The sequence below is a fragment of the Pleurodeles waltl genome, chromosome 9 (assembly GCF_031143425.1).
Source record: "Pleurodeles waltl isolate 20211129_DDA chromosome 9, aPleWal1.hap1.20221129, whole genome shotgun sequence".
NCBI classification, from domain to species: Eukaryota; Metazoa; Chordata; class Amphibia; order Caudata; family Salamandridae; genus Pleurodeles; species Pleurodeles waltl.
Genome location: NC_090448.1, coordinates 639,077,993 through 639,100,872, shown reverse-complemented (window position 1 = coordinate 639,100,872; position 22,880 = coordinate 639,077,993). Strand labels below are relative to the sequence as shown.

General features: G+C 41.9%; 1 protein-coding gene across 2 annotated transcripts in view; it reads left to right on the top strand.

Annotated features, from left to right (window-relative positions):
* The first annotated feature begins 502 nt into the window (after positions 1 to 502).
* PPP5C (protein phosphatase 5 catalytic subunit) overlaps positions 503 to 22,880 on the top strand; it is a 269,413-nt gene continuing 247,035 nt past the window's right edge. The window contains exon 1 of one of the 2 annotated variants that reach the window (XM_069207677.1): positions 503 to 751. In XM_069207677.1, the coding sequence (XP_069063778.1) occupies positions 667 to 751 (85 nt within the window). In that variant the 5' untranslated portion in view covers positions 503 to 666. The remainder of the gene's footprint in view (positions 752 to 22,880) is intronic. The other variant, XM_069207678.1, reaches the window with a different exon arrangement.

Sequence of the window (22,880 nt, the reverse complement as noted above, 5' to 3'; positions counted from 1 at the left end):
TATGGAGACACATTCCATGGTGGTTCATGAGAAATGTGGTCAATGTTGTTTTGTTTCATTAAAATGTTTTAGAATGCTGCCGCCTTACATAAAGTGAAGAAAGGCATGCACAGTTCTCGCCTCCGTGTCCTTAACAGAATGTAAACTGTCCTCGTTAGCTAGGAAATATTTTATTTATGATCCTTTCAATGCGGGCGCCTTGAGCTGCTTCTTTTGGTCTGCTTCATCTCGCTACATTATTGATGGCTTAATCTTTTAACTACACAAGTTTCGCTGTATGGTTTCTTCAGAAAGGTATTTTGTTTTAATTTAACCTTTGAATGTCCGCGCTACGTTTGGTTACTTATACATACATGTCCGCGGCTCGGAAGGACAAAATAACGTTTAGCGGTCTAGCGTTCTGAACGCCAGCCTGTAGCCCTACACGTATGAGTATTCTGCGCAGGCGTATTGTAGAGTGGCTTAAAGGGATCGCCGCAGCTCTCGAGCGCGTCCCGTATCTAGGAGACGTCACAAGTACTCTTGTTATAGACTGTCTTTAGCTTCTCTAGGTGACGTTCGGTCGCGCGCGTGCGCAGAAGCGCTTTGTTCACGACACTTCGAGCTGCCGTATAGTGACAGCGTTTCGCTTTCCCATGTGGATACGGGTTGCTTTACGGTGGTAAAATGGCGGAGGGCGAACCAGCTGGGGCTGCAGGCTGTCTGGAGAAGGCCGAAGCTCTTAAGAGTCAAGCTAATGAATATTTTAAAGGTACGGAAACTGTTTCGTTTCGCTTAGATAATCTAGCATAGAAGGCGGTTGCCTTATAAAGAGCTGGCACCAGAGTTATAACTGTCAAAGTAGGGTCCGATACATAATGAACCGGTATAAACGCCTAACATGTTGCATGTAACATTGTAACTCACCCGAGAGGAGTTTGGACAAAGTAACCCAACCCTTGGAAGAAACTGCTTTAGTATGAGATGGCGTGTGGGAGGTGAATAGGTGGTCGACAAAGCCATATACTTTGTGTAATGAACTGTACTTACGTGCTTCTATATAGTAACAGTTTTGTGAAGTGGGGCTGCTGTGTTGCATGCCGGGAACAGTAGAGGTACTAACCTAGAAGGAGGTGCACAGAAGCAAGAGCTCCCCCTGTTTACGGAGAAGTAGGCAATGAGCTGAGCTAACGTCTGGGGAAGCTTCACTGTTGAGTGCTCCTCTGGTTTGCTGCTATGTATTACATTTTAGCGGTTGAAATAGAGGCCTGGCGCAGACTATAACAGTTAGCCTCCAGTGTTTTTGTCACGGTTGTCCACTTTGCCGATTTGAAGTAGTTGGACTAGTTTTGATGGGTACTTTAGTGTCCAGTAAGGGTAGACACCTCTTTTAGATAATGCCTGCAAAGGTTTTGGTGTCAGAATCTACTTTGATCGCATGCACCACGTGCTCCAACAGTGCATGTTGTCTTTGCCTACTGAAACGAAGTGGTTATGTCCAGAGTTTTTAATAATGAAAGCGATACTTTGTACCACTGGAACACATGTCGAGGCATTACAGAGAAATCGTAGGTATTTATGGGACTACTAATTGCAATGTGCTTTTTGACGTGTTTATGTAATTACAGGCTGTGCTAGTTGAAGAAGGAGCAAGGCCTAATCTTCCCTCACAAGTCGAGAAATGTCAAACATGGGCTTTAAGTGCTAAGTTTTCTGAAGTGTTCCTCCTCCAAATATTGAGGTAGAAAGGATCTACGTCCCAAGATTGGGTTTATTTGCTCATTCATTGGTGGTCTGGGATCACAGTGTACGTACTGGGCCTTAGACGTTTTTGCAATCGTGATATGTTTTCTACACTTTACAGCTGACTTTGATCCTTGCAATTAAAGTTAGTGTTAAAGCATCGATAAGGAAGCTAGGAGAATTATCTACTTTCTTTGAATAAGTTTGAGTCTGGTGTTTGAGTCACAGTAAAAAGGCAGGCAGCTTGTCAGGTGTGCCTATTGAGTTGAAACTCTCGAGAAATGCGTGGTCCCCTTTTGTCTTTGTGACCCAAAGCAAACTGTAAACTTCGTACTTGTATAGCGCACTGCTCACCTGTTAGGGTCTCAAGGTGCTGTACGCATATCGCTGTGGAACACCTCCTAGCTTTTCCCTGTTAGGTGCCTACTCCTGGGCAACCTCCAAGGTGAAGCCAGGCATCTGAGCGCTGTTGGGGCCGTTGTGGAGATTAAGCAAGCTATTGCCCAGAGTTACAGAGTGGGACCCATGAATTAGATTAGGCACAATGCGAGAATTATCAGGTCCGAGGAAATTGAGACCAGCACCCGCCGAGGTGGGAATTGAACCCTGGTCCCGGGCCAGATTTCTGCATCAGGGTCTGCCGCTCTAACCATTGAGCCACATTTCTCCACTGCACAGCGAGGCCATGCTCTGTAACAGACAATGTAGAACAGATTATCTTCTTCCGCATAAACTTGTAAACAGTGTAAGCTTTTCCAAGGGTTAGTGTTAGGAGCTTAAGTTATTTAGCTTTATTGCCTGTGGCAAAAGAAGGGGCACTAGTGGAATAAATGCCTCTTTTATGGTAAATTGTATTTTATGCTGTATATAGAGCACATGCACATTTCTCTTTTATAGTTAAAAGGAAGGTTTAGACCTGTCTAGAAGCAGTTATTTCAACAGTACAAATTTGCCGTTAAAACCTGCACCGCAAGGCTAATGGTAGCAGGCCTGTGGTCATGTTTACGTTGCCATTGTAGTGGATGGTACAGTGGGTTATGCAGTCCATTGGTGACTTTTAACTTGTAGCCCCTGGGTCCACATTGGTGCAATGTACTTCTAGTGAAATATAGGTATGTTAAATAAGCCAATCAGATGCATACCAATTTCATCATGTTGGAAGGAGGGGTGCAAGCACTATGCCTCTGGTAGGTAGGGCTAAAGTGCGCCAAGTTTTATCACCAGCAAAAAAAAAGATTCAGCAAAAGACAAAAAAAATTGGGGTGACCGTGCAGAAAGGACAAATTTGTAAAAGATACAAAATAATACCATCTGGTTGTTTAACAGTGCCCCTAACAGGGATGGTACTCTGTTGCTTTTGGGTGAATGTCATATAATATTCCATGGTAGCTAACCCACGCCTTGAGTAGGTGACTCTTGGACTGTTACAATATAGAGAACTCTGTTGGACCTCACTAATGCTCATCATTGGCTACATGTTTGGCTGCTTCTATTTTGGTAGTCTCTGTAACACCCGATCCTTATTCACTGAAGTGTTTGCCATGCTGATAACATGTTGTTGAAATCTCACACACATCACCAACATGTCTCGTATAGACCAAACTTAAATCCTTCCCACGGAAGAGTGCCCGGGACCCCAGTGCAAATTGGAGCACTTCACATACTCACCTGAAATAGTAATCACTAAATAATTAATTCAAATGGAGAAGTTAATTACTACTCATTCCTGAAATTGTTTTGGATCTCATAGTGACTCGAGACCGCTATAAAATTGCGAATGTAGCGTAGTAGCTAGACCAGTGGTTTCCAACCTTTTGACTTCCGTGGATCCCCACTTTATCATTATTGGATCCCGGTGGCCCCCCACTGAATCATTATTGGAATCTGGGGACCTCGCCATTGAGTCATTACTAAAAGCTGGGACCTGATCTAATAATATTATTTAATTTTCTAAGCAGTCGCTGACCCCCTGAGGAGGCTTTGTGGACTCGCCAGGGTCCCCAGACCTAGGCTAGACTGTTGAATCTTTTTAGTTCACTGCGTCTTTGGATAAAAACAGTTGGTCCACTTCTACCCAAGTGATGTATTCTGCTAAAATGCATTGCCATCAACATCAAATGCTGCAAGGACAGAAGGCACATTATAAATTTGGCGGGCATAGTGCAAGAACTGATGTTTGAAACTGGATACCAGTATGGTTCTTTAGTAATCCTTATTTGGCTGAGGGCTATGTGTGTTGTTGAGTCAGTGTTTTAGTTTTCTTTACTGCATGCTGCTACTCTGACCTGAAAACTACAGACTCTGCAGGCGAACAGACATCATTAGTTACTAGATTTTGTTTACAGTACATTTCATTGTTTTGAGCGAGCATGGATGAAAGTGCTATTTGAGTTTCATAAATATATATTTTATATAGCCCTCTTGGAAAACATAGATCAAATATCATTTCATATGTGCATATTTATAGTCCTAAGATGCCTACATGAGTGAGCCATTTTTGTATGTGAAAAAGTTTCCTGCGAACACATTAAAATATTTTTGATGAATGGTAATATTAGCAATGTGTTACGTTGTTTCAAATAGTATTAATTGTTTTCATAAGAAGGGCCTATCAGTACTGGTATGATTGAATACATTAAGTTATTTGTTCGATGTGGCTTGTTTAGTTAAGTATGTAAGAGAGAGAGAGAAAGTGCGAAAGAAGGCTGCAATCTCTCCAGGAAGTTTCTTCTATAATCCTTATGTGCAGGAGGAATTATTCTTTCCATACTATCCGTCCTAGAAGCATGGGTGAGGCAGAGAATGAATTCCTCTTACTCTGGGAGACAAAAGAGCCCTGCCCTTAAGCACATTAGGGGAGATGTGGGTCTGTTGTCCTTGTTGCTGCGGAATGTTGGACCCCACTTAGCTTACAGCTGGAACCATAATTTTCCTCCAACTGAGAAAGGGCATTATTGTAAGGTGGCTTGTAAAGCATGGGCATCTCACAATCAAGCAAGGACTCAGCTGTGTTTCTTAATTAACTGTGAATCAACCCCCCAACACTACTGGCATGCTCTGGAGAGTAGGTGAGAGAGGACTAGCTCGTCCTTACTGTTAAAACTTGAGCAGCTCAAACCAAGAGAGGTATTGTACTGAGAGAGTTATGTTTCTTATAGTGCTTCCTGATGAAACCGGAGAAGCCACAGGCTATGATGTTTCTAGTGCCCAGCAACCAAGCCAAGTGAAGAGGACATCTAAAAATTGCTCATTTGTACCACCATTCTTTTTCCTCGGCTCCCGAGTTGAGGGCGGACTGGGGGTTTCTACCTCAACTGCTAGGTACAGCGTTTGTAGCAACATTCTGTTTGTGGACTCAGAAAAGTGTGAATGCCCAGAAGGTGCCAGTTAGTGGCAATCGGGTACTTGGACACCACAGTGCTTAGTGGACAGGATTGATGAATGACGAAGCAGACAGAATTTCTCACAACCAGTGGCCGTCTAATGGTCTTCACCCATGCAGCTCTGCCATGAGCTGTGTAACTCTGTGACTCCTCCTACTGCTTGTAGCTTCTCTACCCCTACACCCTTTCACTTGCTGAGTGTGTAGCCTTGCTCTGACACTGTGATATGATTGGCTAATAGCATGCTACTACATCAAATGGGTCCCAGGTCCCTGTGGTACGTTCAAGCTAGTGGTTGCAAGACTCTCGCCCTCTCATGCTGGGTGCATGCCTGACGCTAGTGAGGAGGGACTGCTCTCCAAATTGGTGCAATGAGTGATTGGGTATAAGGGAGTCCCAGACCAGTGTGATGAACCTGGCACTGGGAACTGAGAACGTCTGTTAGAAGTTGAGTCACTCAGGCCCTAAGATGATCCCTTTAATCGGTTCTCTAGACCACAAAGATTAACAGAATCAAAACGTTGTGAATAGACCAAGCAGGTGAAAGTAGTCCGGAGAGACCATCTGTAAAATACCTGTCATAATCCAACAGTTCTCAAACAGTAGTATCATCCCACAAGTTTCTATGCAGCTACCACAGAAGTTAACATGGTGATGAATTGGAAGGTCAGTCTGTATTAGCATGTGTTTGTATTATGCTATTGTAGCTTACAGTCACCTATTTTCATAGTAAAACAGTCTATTCACCGCTTCTGTCTCTATAAGCCAGACAGGCAATTTTGTCAACATTATGAAAAAAGTATCTGCGAGTGGATGGAACCTCGTCATATTTGATTTTTATTGGGAGATGTAGTTGTTACAGCAGAGAGCAAGAGTTTGGGGCATGGCTGCTCTCCAGTAGAAACTACACCATAAAGCAGTAACCGAAAACCCCCAGAGCTGAGGAAAGCAGTCAGGAGAACTGTGGGTGTACCATTGTATGTTATTTTCCTCTGATGTTCTTGTGGCAGACAGCCGAGCTCCCCTTTTTGGTGATAAAGAGATTTGTATTTACGATATACAGGGGACCCGTAAGTCTTGAGTGTGTTTCAAAGAACGATGGCCTGGAAGAAGGGACAGAGCAGTTGAAGGGACATAGAGTTTGTGTACAGGGACACTATGCTTGATAAATGGTACTGTATGTAGTGGACGGATTGTTGACAAACCACATCCCTCAAATTAGCCTGATTTCAGTGTGGTGCACCAAGAAGCCATTGCTGGAGAGACTACTGCCATATAAACATAATAGTGATTTACAGAACACCAAATCTCCATAAGTGTGGGAGTTGGTTATTAGGTCAACCACCAAGAGAGTGAAAGGGAGAAAAAGGATGGATTGCTTGTGCAACAAATTTGCGCCTCCCAGGCATGTCCTATGAAAATATGGCTAGCTCTAGGGTATTGATGCTAGGAGATATAACTACATACACTTACCCACTATATGGTATTTGCATAGTGTGAACCTACCCAAAAGTAAATGAATGTACATAGTCAATGATCAGCATAAAGTCAATGAGTAGAAGCAGAGAATGTTGTTTTGTGGACACTTAAGGGATTATTATGAATGCGTTTTAAAGAGGTGAGTCTTCATCGCTTCCCTAAATCAGAGCATTTGACAGTTCTGATGAATTCAGGGATGTTGTTCTAAATCGTGGGTGCATAAATGGAAAAGTCTGCTTTTTTTTCTTTCTAACACTTCTTAGCGTGCATTCTGATGGTGTCCTTGCTGCAGGTGTGTCCTGAGAACACTAGAGATGGTGATCTTGCCTGCAGAACAAGCGCGAGTGCTGATTGTGATACCATTAAAATATTTTGAAGGTGGTGCATGCTGGCAAAGGGAACCAGTGGAGTTCATCAGGATGTGGGTGATATGATCGTATTTCTTAAGGCCCTAGATTAGACATGCTGTGGCATGTAGGGTGCTGCTTTGAAGTCTGGGGTGCCATAGAGTAGGGTATTACCACCAGTTGTATGTAAGAATATGAAGTCTTGAACAGCACAGAGATGTGGAATTTTATATAATATTTGCTTGTCCAAGGGACGGAAGACTTCATAAATCTACCTGTCCTGTTAGAAAAAGAAAATCCGCTTGTCCCTTGGCACACTGTAACCGGATAACAAATTGTGGCAGTGCTGTCATTATATCAGAGGTCTGAAAACAGCCTCTCTGATTATGCCCAGGATTCATAGCATAGCATTGGTTTGGATTGTAGCAATTCCCTAATTTTACCTCCTTTCTGCAAACCTACATACAGGGGCTGGAAGTAGCAGGAAGCGGCTCTTCCAGGGTTGGAAATCCCTTTTCAGTATGTGTACAACTACAAACTTACATGTTTAAGGCTTTTCACAAACTCTTCTCTAATCTTTTCCCATGCTGGGAAAGGTTGAAAATGTACTCCTTACAAGAGCAGAAGTAACACTTTTTCAGGGTGGCAAAAAAGGGGTTGCAGGGAACCTGAACTTGGCAAATGCTCAAGAGATTTTTCATATGAGCAAATATACACATGCATATTTGCTTATGCTAAAACGCAGTTCAGGCTTTTTCTAGAAGTATGTTTTCTAGGCCGCCTACTGTAAATTCTTGTGAATTCGTGAAAGTCCTAAATCTGCACCAATGCATGAAATGGTTCTCAAACTTTTTCGATCCCAGACCCCCTTCACCATTTGGCCGGTGGCTGCGGCTCCCCATTACATTACTTTTTTTTTTTTTTTAATAACTTCTGTTAATGACTTCCAATACTGTATCTTTTTCAAAGAATCTTCAAGGATCTGTGCCTGACTCGAGGGACCTCCTAGTAATGGATTGCTTTGGACGGCAGGCATTGGCAAACCCAGCTGGTCTGGCTTTAATTTGCTAATGGAATGGTTTTTAAACTGTGGTCCGAGGATTCCTTGGGTCTGTGAGGCCTACTCAAGGTGTCCGCGAATGCTTTGTAAAAATAAATAATGTTATAATTAATCAATTAAAGTCAACAAAGTATATACATATAAAAAGGTACAGTTTAACATTAGATTTTTTTTTTTCCTATATTTTCTTTTGATTTTGAGCATCTGTTTGAACATATTTCTTTTTGTATTTTTAGGAGTATCCTCGTTTTTGTATTTTTATGTTTTGAGGTTCAAATCACAGAAATTGTTTTGACCGGAGACCCAGTGTGGGTCCACGCATGTTAGAAGTTTAAAAACCAGTCTGCTAATGCATGCAAACACAGTATGAACAGCATGCAAACAAATTATGATATAAATGTTGTTTGCTTTTGTCAGCATATTGAAGCCAGCCCTCTTGACTTTTCCAATGCTTGTTTGCTTCTGGTGTCCATTTCCTCTTGGCTCGGTCCTCTGTGTCCCCAGTTTTTGCTCTTTAGGGGAATGGAAAAAAGAGGTAACTCCTACATTACCGGGACCAGTGACACCTTTTAGGAACCCTTTGGATCCATTTTGGATGATTTTGGCCTAATTACATAAGGAGTCAGCAAGCATATCTCCTTATTTATTAGCGATTGTGAAGTACTTAAAAACTTCAGTGTCAAGTCATATAAAGCACAACCCTGTGCGAGATAGTTTATGTTTCAAAACATTAGGTTGAAGGTACATAATAGCATAACAGACATACCTTATGAACCTCAGGACGTGGCTTAATAAAATTGCATGAAAAGATTTTGCTTGTAAAGGTGTACTACTGTATCTGTGGTTTGGCATACACATCAATGCCATTTATTTCTGTGATATTTTGTTTTATTTGGCCATGATGGACAGCTGAAAAGAATGAAACTCCTGTAACCAGCTTATTTTTCATATAAAAAGTTCTTCATTCATAATAAAGTTCCAGTTTCACTTAAACAAGTGAGCATCGATAGTAGAGCGCAGTCACGAGTAAACTTCCTTCACTGCACGAAAGGTCTCACAATGGTAATCATATTGCAAACAAACTGTAATTTGACCTAATTGGAGCGCAAAGTGCTGCACGACAGCAGAAGGCTCTTTATCAGTGTTGCACAGTGTATGCCGCACACTGTTCCCTGTTCCTTTAAGCAGACAGTCAGCTGAGATGGACATCACAAGTGGATTATGTCAGGTTTCACAATGTTACCTTGTTTTTATAACAAGCACTGAATTTTATGTAAATATAGGAAGCAGTTCTGATCTCCCATAGTTAAAACTAAAGATCATTTTTGTTATAAACACTTTTGAGTATCTTCAAACAAAAAAAACACTTTTTTGTATGGTGTTATAAATATGGGTGGGTGTTATACTTTATTGGAATGGACATATGTTTCCTGAAGCCGCCAGGACAAGTAAAGGCTTTTCATTAATTGGAGTTTAAACTTTGACGGTGCAGCAAGTGCACCACCTAGTGGGTGCCAGATACAGGACGGCCGGCTTGTCCTCTAGAGGCCAGTGTATTTATTCATAATGGGCTCTGCTCAGCAACTGCGGTGCCAGGGACTTCTGTGGCACCATGTGCTTTTTGAGAACGAAAAACTATTTTTGATTTTACCCAATATCTTGTTATATTGATGCCGACCCGGTAGCTATTAAAACAATAAAGTTTACAAAAACCGTGCCAAAACAAAATATTACTGAAACATCTGAAAAGCTGACCGCCAATGCCAGACTATTGACATTGCCAATGATTGTTTATTCTAAGATTTCCCATAATCTTTCCGATACTGACTTTACTCTGATTTTTCATTATTACTTTTTTTTGTTGGAAATACTAACATGTATGAAACATGTTTTACTAAAGGACCCTTTAAATGGTACTTAAACCTGCACAGAAGCTTAGCAAAACACTTTTTTTTAATGGTTGCATATTTTTTGTGTACATTTTGTTTTGAAGGCTAAGAATTGTCAGTCTTGTATTCAAGATTCTGCAAGCATTTGCATTTAATCGGAGAGTGTTAGGAATGGGGTCGCTAGTTGGCAGTGGTTTTCACCCTGTACAAGTAGTACCTGTCCTGGCCCAAACACATTCCAGGGGGCTGGACACTCATTTTGTGTGAGGACAGGCATATCCCTATTCAGGTGCAAGTGTCAGCTCCTCCTACCACTCTAGCTCAGGAAGAACCATCAGCTGGGTGATGGGCTATCAGGATATGCAGGGCACACCTCAACTCTCATTATGTGACTTTCTAAAGTGAATGCACAAACAGTCCAGCTGTTATCCTGAGCCAGACATGTATTCAGCAGACAGGCAGAGGCACAGAATTGTTAAGCAAGAAAATGCCCACTTTCTAAAAGTGTCATTTTCAAACTTGCATTTCAAAAACTAACTTCGCCAAAAGGTGAATTTTTAAATTGTGAGTTCAGTGACCCGAAACTCCATAGCTCTCACTGCTTCCAATAAGAAATTACATATAAAATATATTTCAAGGCAATCCTCATGTTACTCTATTGGAGAGATAGGCTTTGCAATAGTGAAAAACACATTGAGCAGTATTTCACCATCAGGACATGTAAAGCACACCAGTACTTGTCCGACCTTTTTAAATACACTGTTCCCTGCCCATGGGTCTGCATTTGGCCTACCATAGGGGGTGACTTACCTGTAGTAAAAAGGAAGGGTTGGACCTGTTAAGTGGGTGCACTTGCCAAGTCGAAATGGCAGTTTAAAACTGACTGCAGACACTGCAGTGGCAGTTCTAAGACAAGTTTTCAGGGCTACTCATGTGGGTGGCACAATCAGTGCTGCAGGCCCACTTGTAGCATTTGCTTTACAGGTCCTGGGCATACATAGTGACCTTTACTATAGATTAACTAGTAAATCAAGTATGGCAGTCATGGGTAAATCAATCACCAATACAATTTAGACAGGGAGCACTTGCACTTAAGCACTGTTCAGCAGTGGTAAAGTGCCTAGAGTCCTAAAACTAGCATAAACGACATTCAGCACAGGATTGAAAATGGGAAATCAGAAGCAAAAACACTGGGAAAGCCCTGCAAAAAAGGCCATTTCCAACTGAAAGCATTCTGGGAGCATTATAAGTAGCCTCATTATGTTAAGCTTTGCAGACCTCTACACATTTTCATACTGGAACCAGTCAGTAGTGCAACCCGAGCTTCCAGCACCTCTTAGAGCTCTTCCCTAATAAGGAGTTTGCATTAATGAACCACACATAACAGATAACTTTCTTGTCTTCAGAAAACTACTCAAGAGTTGGCGCTTTCCTTTATAACCACCATATCCAAACAACTATAAACTGTATATGCCTATGTTGATAGATATTTTTTGATTATGTGTATATTTCTATTTATTTATAGTTTCTTTAGAAAATATGTATTGCTACTATGTCATAACAAGAAAATACACACACACACACACTCTTTAAACCTGTTTGACTAAGTATTTTTTACCCAATGTTCTAATTATGTATTGTATGTGTATGTGTGTGTGTGTATATATATATATTTGTGTGTATATGTTGTTTCTGTGCTTGGCATGTTCATGGATCATTGCATGGCTCCTGGGTGGGTTGTTATACTAGATATCTATGAATTCCTGCTCTCATCTTATCACACTTACCTACTCATCATCATATGTCATGTCTCTATCAAACTATCCTCCATTCTCACTCTGACTCATCCCAAATCCCTTCTACTACTTTAATCTCCTAAATAACTCTGCCTAAGCTCTTCCCTCCGCTTCCACATCTAACTCACCAAACCTCACTCTACTACTGTGACCTCCCACACAATCCTACTAAATTCTCCTGCATTTATCTCGCCCTGCTACTATGCTCTCCCTATCTCTTCCACATACTCTTCCCTCCTCCACCCCCCCCCCCCCCCCTTTACTCATCCCAAACCTTTGGGTTGAGTAAATGAAGGATATACTCCCAATTAACACTTCTGGATTTCTTTCCTCCTCCACCCCTCCATTACTCCAGTCAATCTAACTAACAAACTCTCATATCCGCGGCTCAAATTAATTCATAATAATACTAAAACTGTACTCATTATTTCCCGATACTAATCTATCACTAATTCTTGTTGGGTTCCAGAGTAGCGTGCTACTCATCGAAAAGCGCTTCGACGCCTCGTCAGAGGTAGTAAGCGCTATATAAATACGATTACAATACAATACAATACAATAAATAAATAAGAGTTTGAAAAGCAAGGTCATATGGATACAAATCTTACTTTAACCACAGACAGTGCTCATTCACAGGTCCATAATGTGGTACTGGAAAGTGCTAGCCAAAGTGTATGTGCTGCCTGGGAGTAGGCCTACTTGTCCTAAGGACAAAAATAACCATGACATTTGTTGCCCTTGCCCCCAACCATTAGTCCTGGGTGTTGGCGATAGGACTTCCATATACTTGACAGCAATTTTTGAAGGTTTGACCTTCTTTAGAAGAGGAACTGCTACCAGGTGTTTTTGTTTTTCTTTTTTGGGTTTGTTTGCAAGTGTTTTCATTGAGGCTGAGGTTGGTGTCCAAGGTGAATCTAAGTGGCTTTACATTCTGTGAAAGTTGGAATTCAAAGCATCAAGGTTCATGTCATTGAGTGAGGATTGTACTAAATCTTGTTTATTGTTATTGGCAGATAGCAGGAATTCTTTCTTGGTTGGGTCGAGCTTTGGTAGACGCCAGGTCTGGATGATGTGTATGCAGCATTTGAGGACGTGGATGTCTGAAGCACAAAAAACCTTGAAATCAAGTAGGGCATCATCGGCATATTGGTGAATGTTGATGCTCTTGTCTGGGAGTAGAGCACCAAGCAGCTTCAGCTAAAGGTTGAAGATGTCAGGAGACAGTGTGGAACCCTAGGGGACCCCACAGGTGATGGGGGATCTTTTCTGGCCTTTTGGTGCCCAAGTGCACAAACATATCAGTTGGAAAGGTAGGAGGGGAACCAGTGAACGCCATTGCTAGTGACTCCTATCCAAGACAACATGGTCTGCATTAGGGTGGGCCGATCAACTATGTTGAAGACAGCAGATGGGTCCAGCAATATTGGAATGCAGGGGGTCATCGTATAAAAGATTAATTAAAAGAAGTTATATCTGTTGCATCAAATGTTCAATTCTGTTAACGATACGGAGGTGAAAATTATGCAACTTTCTCTTTACTGCAGTATAGCACATCATGCAATTAAAACTTTTCAGACGACGAAATGATGTTTTCTTATGACCATCCTCCTCTTCGTCATAGGTACATAAACCAATCGGGTCCCACATGTCTTTCTAAGTCCGAGAACAGCCAAGGACCTTCCTCTTTCTTTGTCAACAAAGCACCAAAAAGAACAACCCACAGTCTCTCTGTAAACATTGTCCAGTGGGAATCCAAACTGCTGCAGGAATCCTTGGTCCGAATGCTCCTGCTTTAAACACCCTTGGATGACATGCCTGGTGAGCATCTCTGCAACCTGATTACTTCAGTCTTTGAAAACCCTCACTCTCGCTTCTGTTCATTAGTTGAGAAGGGAAACACCCATAAACCACCATGGCTAAAGCTCATGTGAAAAACAACAATCATGGGAGTGTCCAGCATTACTGAGTCAGATAAAACATAGCATCATATGCAGAATATACAAAACAATTCAACTGAATGGAATAATCCTTTGTCCTTAATAGAAATGAACATTGTTTTACTCAATAGCTAGAACAGCTATTTGATGTCAGGACTGGAGTTTTCAATTTATACATATTTAAAGGTGCCCCATAGAAATAAAAGCAACATCTACAACTGATTTAAGATAAAATGTTCTAAAATAGGATTTTGGCTATCCACTGAGAAGCTGGCCAATGCCCCTCTCGCTGCTTCATGCTCAGACAAAAGTCAACAGACCCATCTGCCCAACATGGCCACAGAGACTGATTAATATAATTTTTGCAGAGCAATAAGTAACTGCTCAGTGACACCCTGTTGAAGGTTCCTGGTACATGCTTCATACACCTACAAACAGTGCACAGAACACAGCTTATTGCTGTCAGGAAAAGCAGGATAAGATCCACAGTGTGAATTTATCTTAGTAAATCATAAAGGATTCTCCATTTGGAGAAAATACATTACCTGTTAAATCAGAAACTGTACCTGTTACTCTCTTAGCATGAAATCCGACATAACAAGACTGTCAAATTGGCTGACATCTGCTCTCTAATTAAATCCTTATCCTTATTACCTGACCAACCTTCTAGAACCCACAAAACCACATTAACAGCCCATAAGACAGTGTATTGATGGGAATGAGCAAATATGGTACCCAACATCAGTTTCCAGGGTATTCGCCTACTGCTTTTACCTTTACCGAATGATGGCCAGCCAGAATCATAGAATGAAAATTATTTATCGACCTGTAAGCCAGCTCATTCTCCCAAAATTACGATAGGAAATTCACCACCATTGGCAAACTGGTTACTAGGGGATCCAAACCCTGATGTTGCACCAACCACCCTATCTGCGGTAGGCTGAAGAATTGATCATTATGGGTATTGATTGACCAGGTCTGCTGCATGTGTACAAAAAAGTGATGGATGAAATGCTTGAACTGATAGCCACTAATAATTACTCTGAGACACATCTCAGTCCTTTGTTATTTTGCCCACCGTGCCACCTCAGTTTGGACCTAGCCATATGCAAATCATTGTCGACTCTGCTCAAATGTTAACAGTCCAGACGAAGTTGCAGGCCAGGTCCGAACTGACCCGGAATACAAGCAACTTAGGACTGGTTTTGCCCTAGTTATGGCTCATCTGCAAGGTATATCTTGGTTTGAGTGATGCATTGTGCAAGGAACCCACATCTGGGCATACTCATCCCACTTGGGCTATACACTAAAGTATACAAAACAAGTGATCAAATGCTTGAATTAATCTGAGACTCCAGTAATTACTCAGGGCTGCATCCCAGTCCATCGTTATTTTGCACATTGTGCCTCCTCTGTTTGGACCCAGCCATATGCAAATAAGTCTTGTCCCTGCTCCAATGAAAGCAGTCCAGCCCGAACTGCCAGGCTAGGTCCTAACAGAACATAACAAACCTAGGATGAGGGTGGGGGCAAACTAATATGGACGACTGGAATGGACTGTGGGGGCAAACTTTGCGGACAGGGACGTTGAGGGCAAAGCACAAGTATGTGGAAAGAGAGTGTGGGGTCAAAACAAAACAACCTGCTTAGGGAGAAGCAACAACACAGGCAAGCAACAGTGTGGGGTTGGAGGGGGCAAACACATACACTCTTTTGCAAGTAAAAAAAAAAACATAGCCCTGAAAGCATGTCCAGTTGAGGGACACTGGTCAAGGAAGCAGTGCTTGGGCCATGCCCCAGTGGAGAGAAAAACACATGAATAAGGAGTGAAGCTGGCACGTGCTGACGAAAAACAAGGAAGTGAGTGACAAAGAACCAGCCATTAGTATGCAGAGGGCTGGCCTTAAGCGCACTGTAAGGAAATAAAATGTCTTACAATTGACACCACATGCGCTGTCTCAGGCAAGAGCTGAAAAGAAAGTACTATGATTGATGCCACATAGAGTGAGCAGATAGAATTTTCTTCCACTGTGGTCAACTGTTACAGTTTTATTAATCCTTCACATTGTTAATATTCGTGTTTGAGGCTATTGGGGGATATCCAGTAACCTCTTGCTCTCTGACTAGCTACAGACACTCATCTTCTTTCCCCTGCAAAGGAAAATCTATTTTTTGTAGCAGTGAGTGGCTTGAATTCTGCTGCACATATGCACACAGAAAAGTACTTTAAATGGCAAAAGCAACAATCAGCCACATGGGGCCAAACGACAACTAAAAGCTTTTGACTGGAGGGTTTCAGTGTCAGCGAATTGCAGAGCTGGTTGCAGGTAAGGTGAATTGCTCAAAAGGCAGCTTTCAGTGGTATCCTCTGACAAGTATTTCTTGTTGCATGGGCATAACGGGCAACTATTTTTTATGTATTTATTTATTTTACATGGAGTTTTTGTGCTGGTCTTGAGATTGCATGGTTCTGAGTGTAATGGTTGTTACCTTTAACCAATTTATTGGTGTTCATTTTATCAACATGAAAAAAAAGTGTAGTTGGTATTAGAATTTATACCTGTGTCCTTCAGTATGCACTGTCTTTGCCTGCAGGAGACTTAATGGCATTTCCTGTAATGTATGCTGCAAATATTGCACAGAGGAAACGTCTGGCCAATATTTTATTTCATTAATTGGTGACATTTTGTATGCAGCTTAGGGTATGCAGCTAACATAAGGTTGCTCATTGATACATGGCACAGTTTTTATAACCAATTAGTTAGATAATTTCATTACCCAAATTCCGTTGTCTTACCATTTATTTAAATGACCATGATTGGAGTACACCTTCTAAGACATGAAGTACACCGCCACATCCCTTAACGCCTTAGTGCACTCACCAATCTCCCGTGTTCAATACCAGTGCTCCACAAAACCATACCATATTTATAGGCCAGAGTCCATGTTTCTTTTGAGAAGTAGCAAACCTACGTTTTACAGTGTCCATAACAGCACCTAGTAAGTGCAAGATCCATTCATTCAAATAAGCTTTTTTTTCAGAAGCCAACACACAGTAATGTACGCAAGCCAACAGTAGTTAACAACTGACATAGAACATAGAATTAGAAATAAAATGTAACAAAACAAGAGCTTAGAATGTGGAACAGAGATAAGAATCCAGTTCCAGGGAACATATCAATCATTGATATGAACAGTAAGCTGTTACAACAGTGTTTTAAAGCCACCTTCACACAGTAGAGAGTAACAAATAGAAGGGAAAACCTAAATCGCTCATAGAGTCCCCAGATGCCCCATAAACCTCAACCCAGTGAGTTTGCATTCCTTCAGTGAACTAGCCTTAAATTTCCTTGGGCAGGCCTACTAAGGCATTTCGTAGGCTGTTGCTCAAAGCACCGTTTTTGTGTCCACCTGCACTCCTCTAACCAGAATCTCGCCTAGACCAGTGGTTCCCAACCTTTTGACTTCTGTGGACCCCCTTTTTGTCAATACTGCAGCCCGAGGACCCCCACTGAATCATTATTGGAATCCGGGGACCCCCACTGAGCCATTACTGATAGTTGGAACCTAATATTATTAAATTTTCTAAGCAGTCGCGGACCCCCTGGGGAGGCTTCACGGACCCCCAGGGGTCCCCGGCCCACAGATTGGGAAACACTGGCCTAGACTAAGAGGTCTCAATATGCAAACTCCATGATTACTTGTGAACTGTTGTTTGTCATTAGTTAACACAAATGTGTCAGGCTTTTATATATCTTGATTACTTGTAAATTATGTAATCCCTCACCTCGATGGCGCTGAATATAAAAATGAAAATTAAATAATTTATGACAAGCCACAGTTTTTTGTTCACTGTCATAGTGGCAGTTGTGAGACCATGCCAAACTGGTTAAACATGTATAAGAGGGCTCTTCTTATTCTTGATGTTTTTTATGAGACTAATCCCTGACAGTAACCTTGCTCACGCTCAGTGTGTGAAAGAGTGCTTCTTCTGCTGAAGTTCGATCAGTAAAATAATAAGTAAAATGTTCTACTGATCTCTGTGCAAAGAGGAGGCCATATTTACAGCAAACTTTGACTAATGCTGAAGGATCAGTTATCCTTACTCCCACTAACGGATGCTAAGAACAGGATCTTAAACTGTCATTTGTCCAAACGGAGGTCTGAAAATGCCCTAAATGCTGACCATTGATGTAATTAAATAACGACTTGTTATCCTTTATTGGAAACAGATCCAAACCATCCTTGCCTAGTCCTTGCAGTAAACCTTTCTGAAGAGAGTTCAACGCTTCAGAGAGTAGAAATATTCTGTTAAACCTGTCTGCAAGGATATAGTCCAGACTTTCAATATAGACGGTCAACAGCGCAAGTAGGTTTCCTCTGCTCTTTAGCAAATCTGTACTGTTGCATCATCCACAGCTGTTATGTATGATTTTACCACCAGGTTGTCTGTTTTGGAGCACAACCTTCTTTCCCTTCACTGTTAAATCAAAAGTCTTGAGAGTGAAATAATATATTTACAATGATTTCCAGTTTAAGGTTGGGGGGGAGAGGGTTGGGGGTGGTTTGGCTTTTTCCACAGACCATTGATACCAAGAGGAAAGGGACCATGGAATGCACCCAGTACTGCTGGAGTGGAAAGGAAAAGTGTAATCCCTTGTTTTCCACGCTACTATTATAGTGCTTTTTGGTTCTTCAGCCTGGTGTTGAATAGAGGTTATCTTACAACGCTGTTGAATGTGACTTGCGAGAAGACCGAGGCACTGCAAAATCTGTTGATGCCTGAAATTAGTTAGGGAACTCTTTGGATAAGTGACCAGTCGAGAAAAAAGCATTGTCATCCTGCTCCCTTATCACCTTTTTTATGTTTCCTTGCACCACGAGGCACTTGCTGTCAGGAGCAGATGTCTTCCTTAGCAATAGAGCGAAGTAATGCCAACGTTTTTCCACCAGCTCTCTGGCAGAAATCTGTAGCCAGATTGTAGCATCAATAAACTAAAGGGAAAAGAAAGGGGTTGTTACTTCTTGATGAGTAACATAAAGAGCTCATTTCCTCTGCTGTAAACTTTTCCATCCCTGTTAGAAAGGCAGAATGAGTAGTGCAGTTCATGAGTGCACTGCAGTCCGTTTGTGCATTAAGGCCCCTACTTTTACTAGATAGTGTGAAAGGGCCTGGTTACCTTCATATTTGGAATATACAACAAAATCTTGAGCCTAAATGAGCAAAACTAACCGTAGGAAGATCCCTTAGCGTGCTAATGAAGAATTACTATTAATAGACAAAGTTTCAAACTGCTCCGTGCAAAGCACTGTGCATAGGCTGGGGCAAAAGAATACTGCTATGTCTGCTTTATGGTTTAAACTGTTTTTGGGAAGTGTATGTAGCACTTGCTTTGGGTTAGAAAAATGTTTTGCTTAAGTGCATGAAAAGCAGTAACTGTAGTTAATTTAAATTTGGTCCTTATCACCGAGGTTGACCAGGACCTGCAAAGTGTAGATTGAGCTTGTATCTATCCAAAGAGATTCTGACTTGGGGAGCAGCACCTTGCCCACCAGCCTGTGCTTAAGTTCACATGACATTTATAGAAGTTTCTTACTAGTTCAGGGGTGTGGAATTTATTAAAATATCTACTTGTCCACAGGACAGGTTGCTTCTCAAATCTACTTGTCCTGTAAAAAGATCTACTTGTCCCTTTGGTGCCATGTAGTGTGGCGCCAAATTATGGCAGCAATCTCATTATGTAAGAGCTCTGATAATAGCCTCTCTGATTATGCCAGGGCTACTACCATAGTAGGGCTTGAATACTTGCAGTTTCAATCCCTACTGTAGCAATTTCCTTATTTTTCCACCTTTCTGCAGATCTGCATACTGGGGCTGGAGGAAGCAGTAAGCAATAGTTCCAGGGCTGGAATGCCTTTGAGTCTGCAAACCTACTAACCTGCATGTTTTAAAGATCTTCACCAGCTTCTCTCTAATATTTTCCCATAATAAGAAAGGTTGGACATTTACTCCTGACAATGGCAGAATTAGAACTTCTTCCAGGGTTGGGAAGAAAGTGGCTGGAGGGAAAATGAACTTGCAAATGCTCAATAGATTTTCACATGAGCAAATCTACACATGCGTATTTACCCATGCTAAAATACAGTTCACAAATATTTTATAGGGGTACGACATATACCATGGATGCACTTTTGTGACTTTCTTTAAGAATTTGGGGCCACATGTAGGTAGGTTCAGATTTGCGACCCGCAAATTGCGAGTCGCAAATCCGAATGTAGGATGGTGTCCCTGACACAATCTGTGATTCGCAAGGGCTTCGCAAATGCACACCTCATGAATAATCATGAGGTGGGTCGCAATTTGCGACCCCCTTGCGAATGGCGGCCTCACAGGGATGGTAGCCTGCTGGAGACAGCAGACCACCATGTCTGTGACTGCTTTTCAATAAAGCAGTTTTTTTTTTTTTGTAATGCAGCCCGTTTTCCTTAAAGGAAAACGAGATGCATTACAAAAACGAAAAATTAAACGTTTTCATTTCATTTTTTCAGAGCAGGCAGTGGTCCTGCGGACCACTGCCTGCTCTGAAAAAATGTTTACAGTGACATTCACAATGGGGAAGGGGTCCCAGGGGGACCCCTTCCCTTTTGTGTAAGTGTTAGCACCCATTTGAAATGGGTGCAAACTGTGATTGGTTCGCGCCCGCGATCGCAAAACAATCCTACATTGCACTGCGAGTCGCAATTAGGAAGGGAACACCCCTTCCTAATTGCGAGTCGCAAACCCGTTTCGCGATTCGGTAACCAGGTTACCAAATCGCAAAACTGGGTTTGTGCACCGCAATGTGCTTTTTGCACGTCGCAAACAGCGAAAGTCGCTGTTTGCGACATGCAAAAAGCTACCTACATGTGGATCTTGGTCCCTAATTAGGTCTGGTGTTAAAGACATTTTGTTTTTATTAAACTTCTATTTCTCTCTCTTTCGGCTGGCTTTACTGTGAGAGATCGCATTCTTCTCTTCCACAAGGAGCACATTGGCACACAAAGTAGTTTTGTTCAGTGTCAGGAACTACAGTGGCAATCAGTGACGTAACGAAACTGGAGGGTGCCCCTTTGCAAAGAACATGGAGGAGCCCCCTCTCCAGACTCACTCAGGGCAGGTGCTGTGCTGAAGGGGCCCCCTGGAGGGCGGCTGCGGGGCCTTTGTTATGCCACTGGTGGCAACGTGTGCTTTTAGAGTTCAAAAACGTTTTTTTTTTTTTTGCCAGTGTTTGTTACAATGTTGAGGGCCTGGTAGCTCCCACAACAATAAAGTGTTACAAAAGCCATGTCAAAACAAGACACGCATTGATGAAACTAAAAGACTTATAGAAAATATGTCAGATCAGTTGGCTTTGTCAGTGTTTGTTTATTTTCATGCTTCCCATAATCGTGTTGAAAATGGTTACACTGATTTTCCATTAGAAATATTTTCGGGAAATATTAGCATGCATCAAAACATTTTACTAAATGACACCTCATTTGCATCTAATCAGAGAGCATTCTGGGAGCATTATACTTAGCCTCATAGCCTAAACTTTTCAAACATGTGTATACACGTTTTTTTTATTTGTACTGGAACCAACGTCAGTAGTGAAGTGTGACCTTAAAACATTTATTTACAGCACTCACCCTAATAATGAAGGTTTTCAAATAATGAACCATAAATACAAGTTCGAACAGCATTATCTTTTGGAAACACATTACCTCAACTGTAGAGAGTTCCACTCTCTGTAAACAGGCAGCCAAAGGGTTTGTGCTGCAGAGGGTTGGGCCTACTTGTCCCAAGGACAAAGTAAACATAAAAACTTGTTGCCCTTGACCCCAAACAAGATGTCCCGGGGCGATAGGAATTCCACATCCCTGTAGTTGTTGCATCTGTGCTCCAAATGGCTCCTAGGGCTAGGATTTCTATTGGAGTTAGGGCTTAGGGTTTGAGTTCTGATTGGCTGATAGGTCTGGGGTTCTGATTGATTCCTAGGGCTAGGGTTTCAAAAGAGATATGGCTTGGGGTTTAGGTTTCGTGTAATTGGTAGGGTTAGGTCGCCCATTGGTCCTAGGGCTTAGGGCTAAGGTTATGATTTGTTAGGGTTAGCGCTCGGGTCCCATTAACTAATAGGGTCCACCACCGTCATACACAAGCCCAACAAAATGCATTCTAAGCCTGCTGTATGGGGAATACGATATTGAAAAAGAACACTTTTACGACCCTTATACAGTTAACACAGCACTAATGACACACATGCTACAAGTTCAAAATATACTACTCAGTTTACTAGAAAATAGTCACACAACCACCAAAATACAATCTTTAAACTGCCTACAATAAATACTTAATCACTCTCTTAAAAACAAGGACCACATCTACAAGCCACTCGCTGACGCACAGTCTGACTTACTCTTCCTAACTGAATCATGGTTGTGAGATGACATGGCTGTAGTGTTGCATGAAGCCGTTCCTCCAGGCTGTCAAACTATCACACAAAATCTTATAGACAAAAGACGAGGTGGACTATTTTTTGTATTCAAGAACACAATGAATCTCAACAAAACTGATGACATTACCATACAAGGTGTTGCAGCCCTCATCACCTGATGCAACCCTACACCAACTTCTCCTCCTTTACAGACCGCCACCTAGCAATGCAACGTTCCCAGACATGTTTCTAAACACAGTTTCTATCCTTACAACTCTACGCCCCCTGTGCATTCTTGATGACCTAAACATTTGGTTTGACATACCCAATATGCCCCATTCAAAAGCTATCATCACTGGCCTAGTTGCACTGAACCTTCATCAGATCGTACGGAAACTCACACAATCATTGTTGGACACATCTTTGCTGGTTTTTATACTCTGTGCACTGTACCACTGCTAACCAGTGCTGAAATGCAAGCACTCTGTCTAAAGGATATTGGTAATTGGTTTTTCATGATTGGCACATTTGATTTACTGGTAAGTCCCCCTAGTAAAGTGCGCTATGGATGCCTAAGACGTGTAAATCAAATGCTACTAGTGGGCCTGCAGCACTGATTGTGCCACCCGCATGAGTATCCATGTAAACATGTCATCAAACCTGCCACTGCAGTGTCTGTGCATGCAGTTTTGCTCTGTCAATATGACCTGGCAAATGTACCCAGTTGCCAGGCCTAAACCTTCCCTTTTACTACATAAAAGACACCCTTAAGGTAGGCCCTAGTTAGCCCCTTGGGCAGGGTACAGAGTATTTA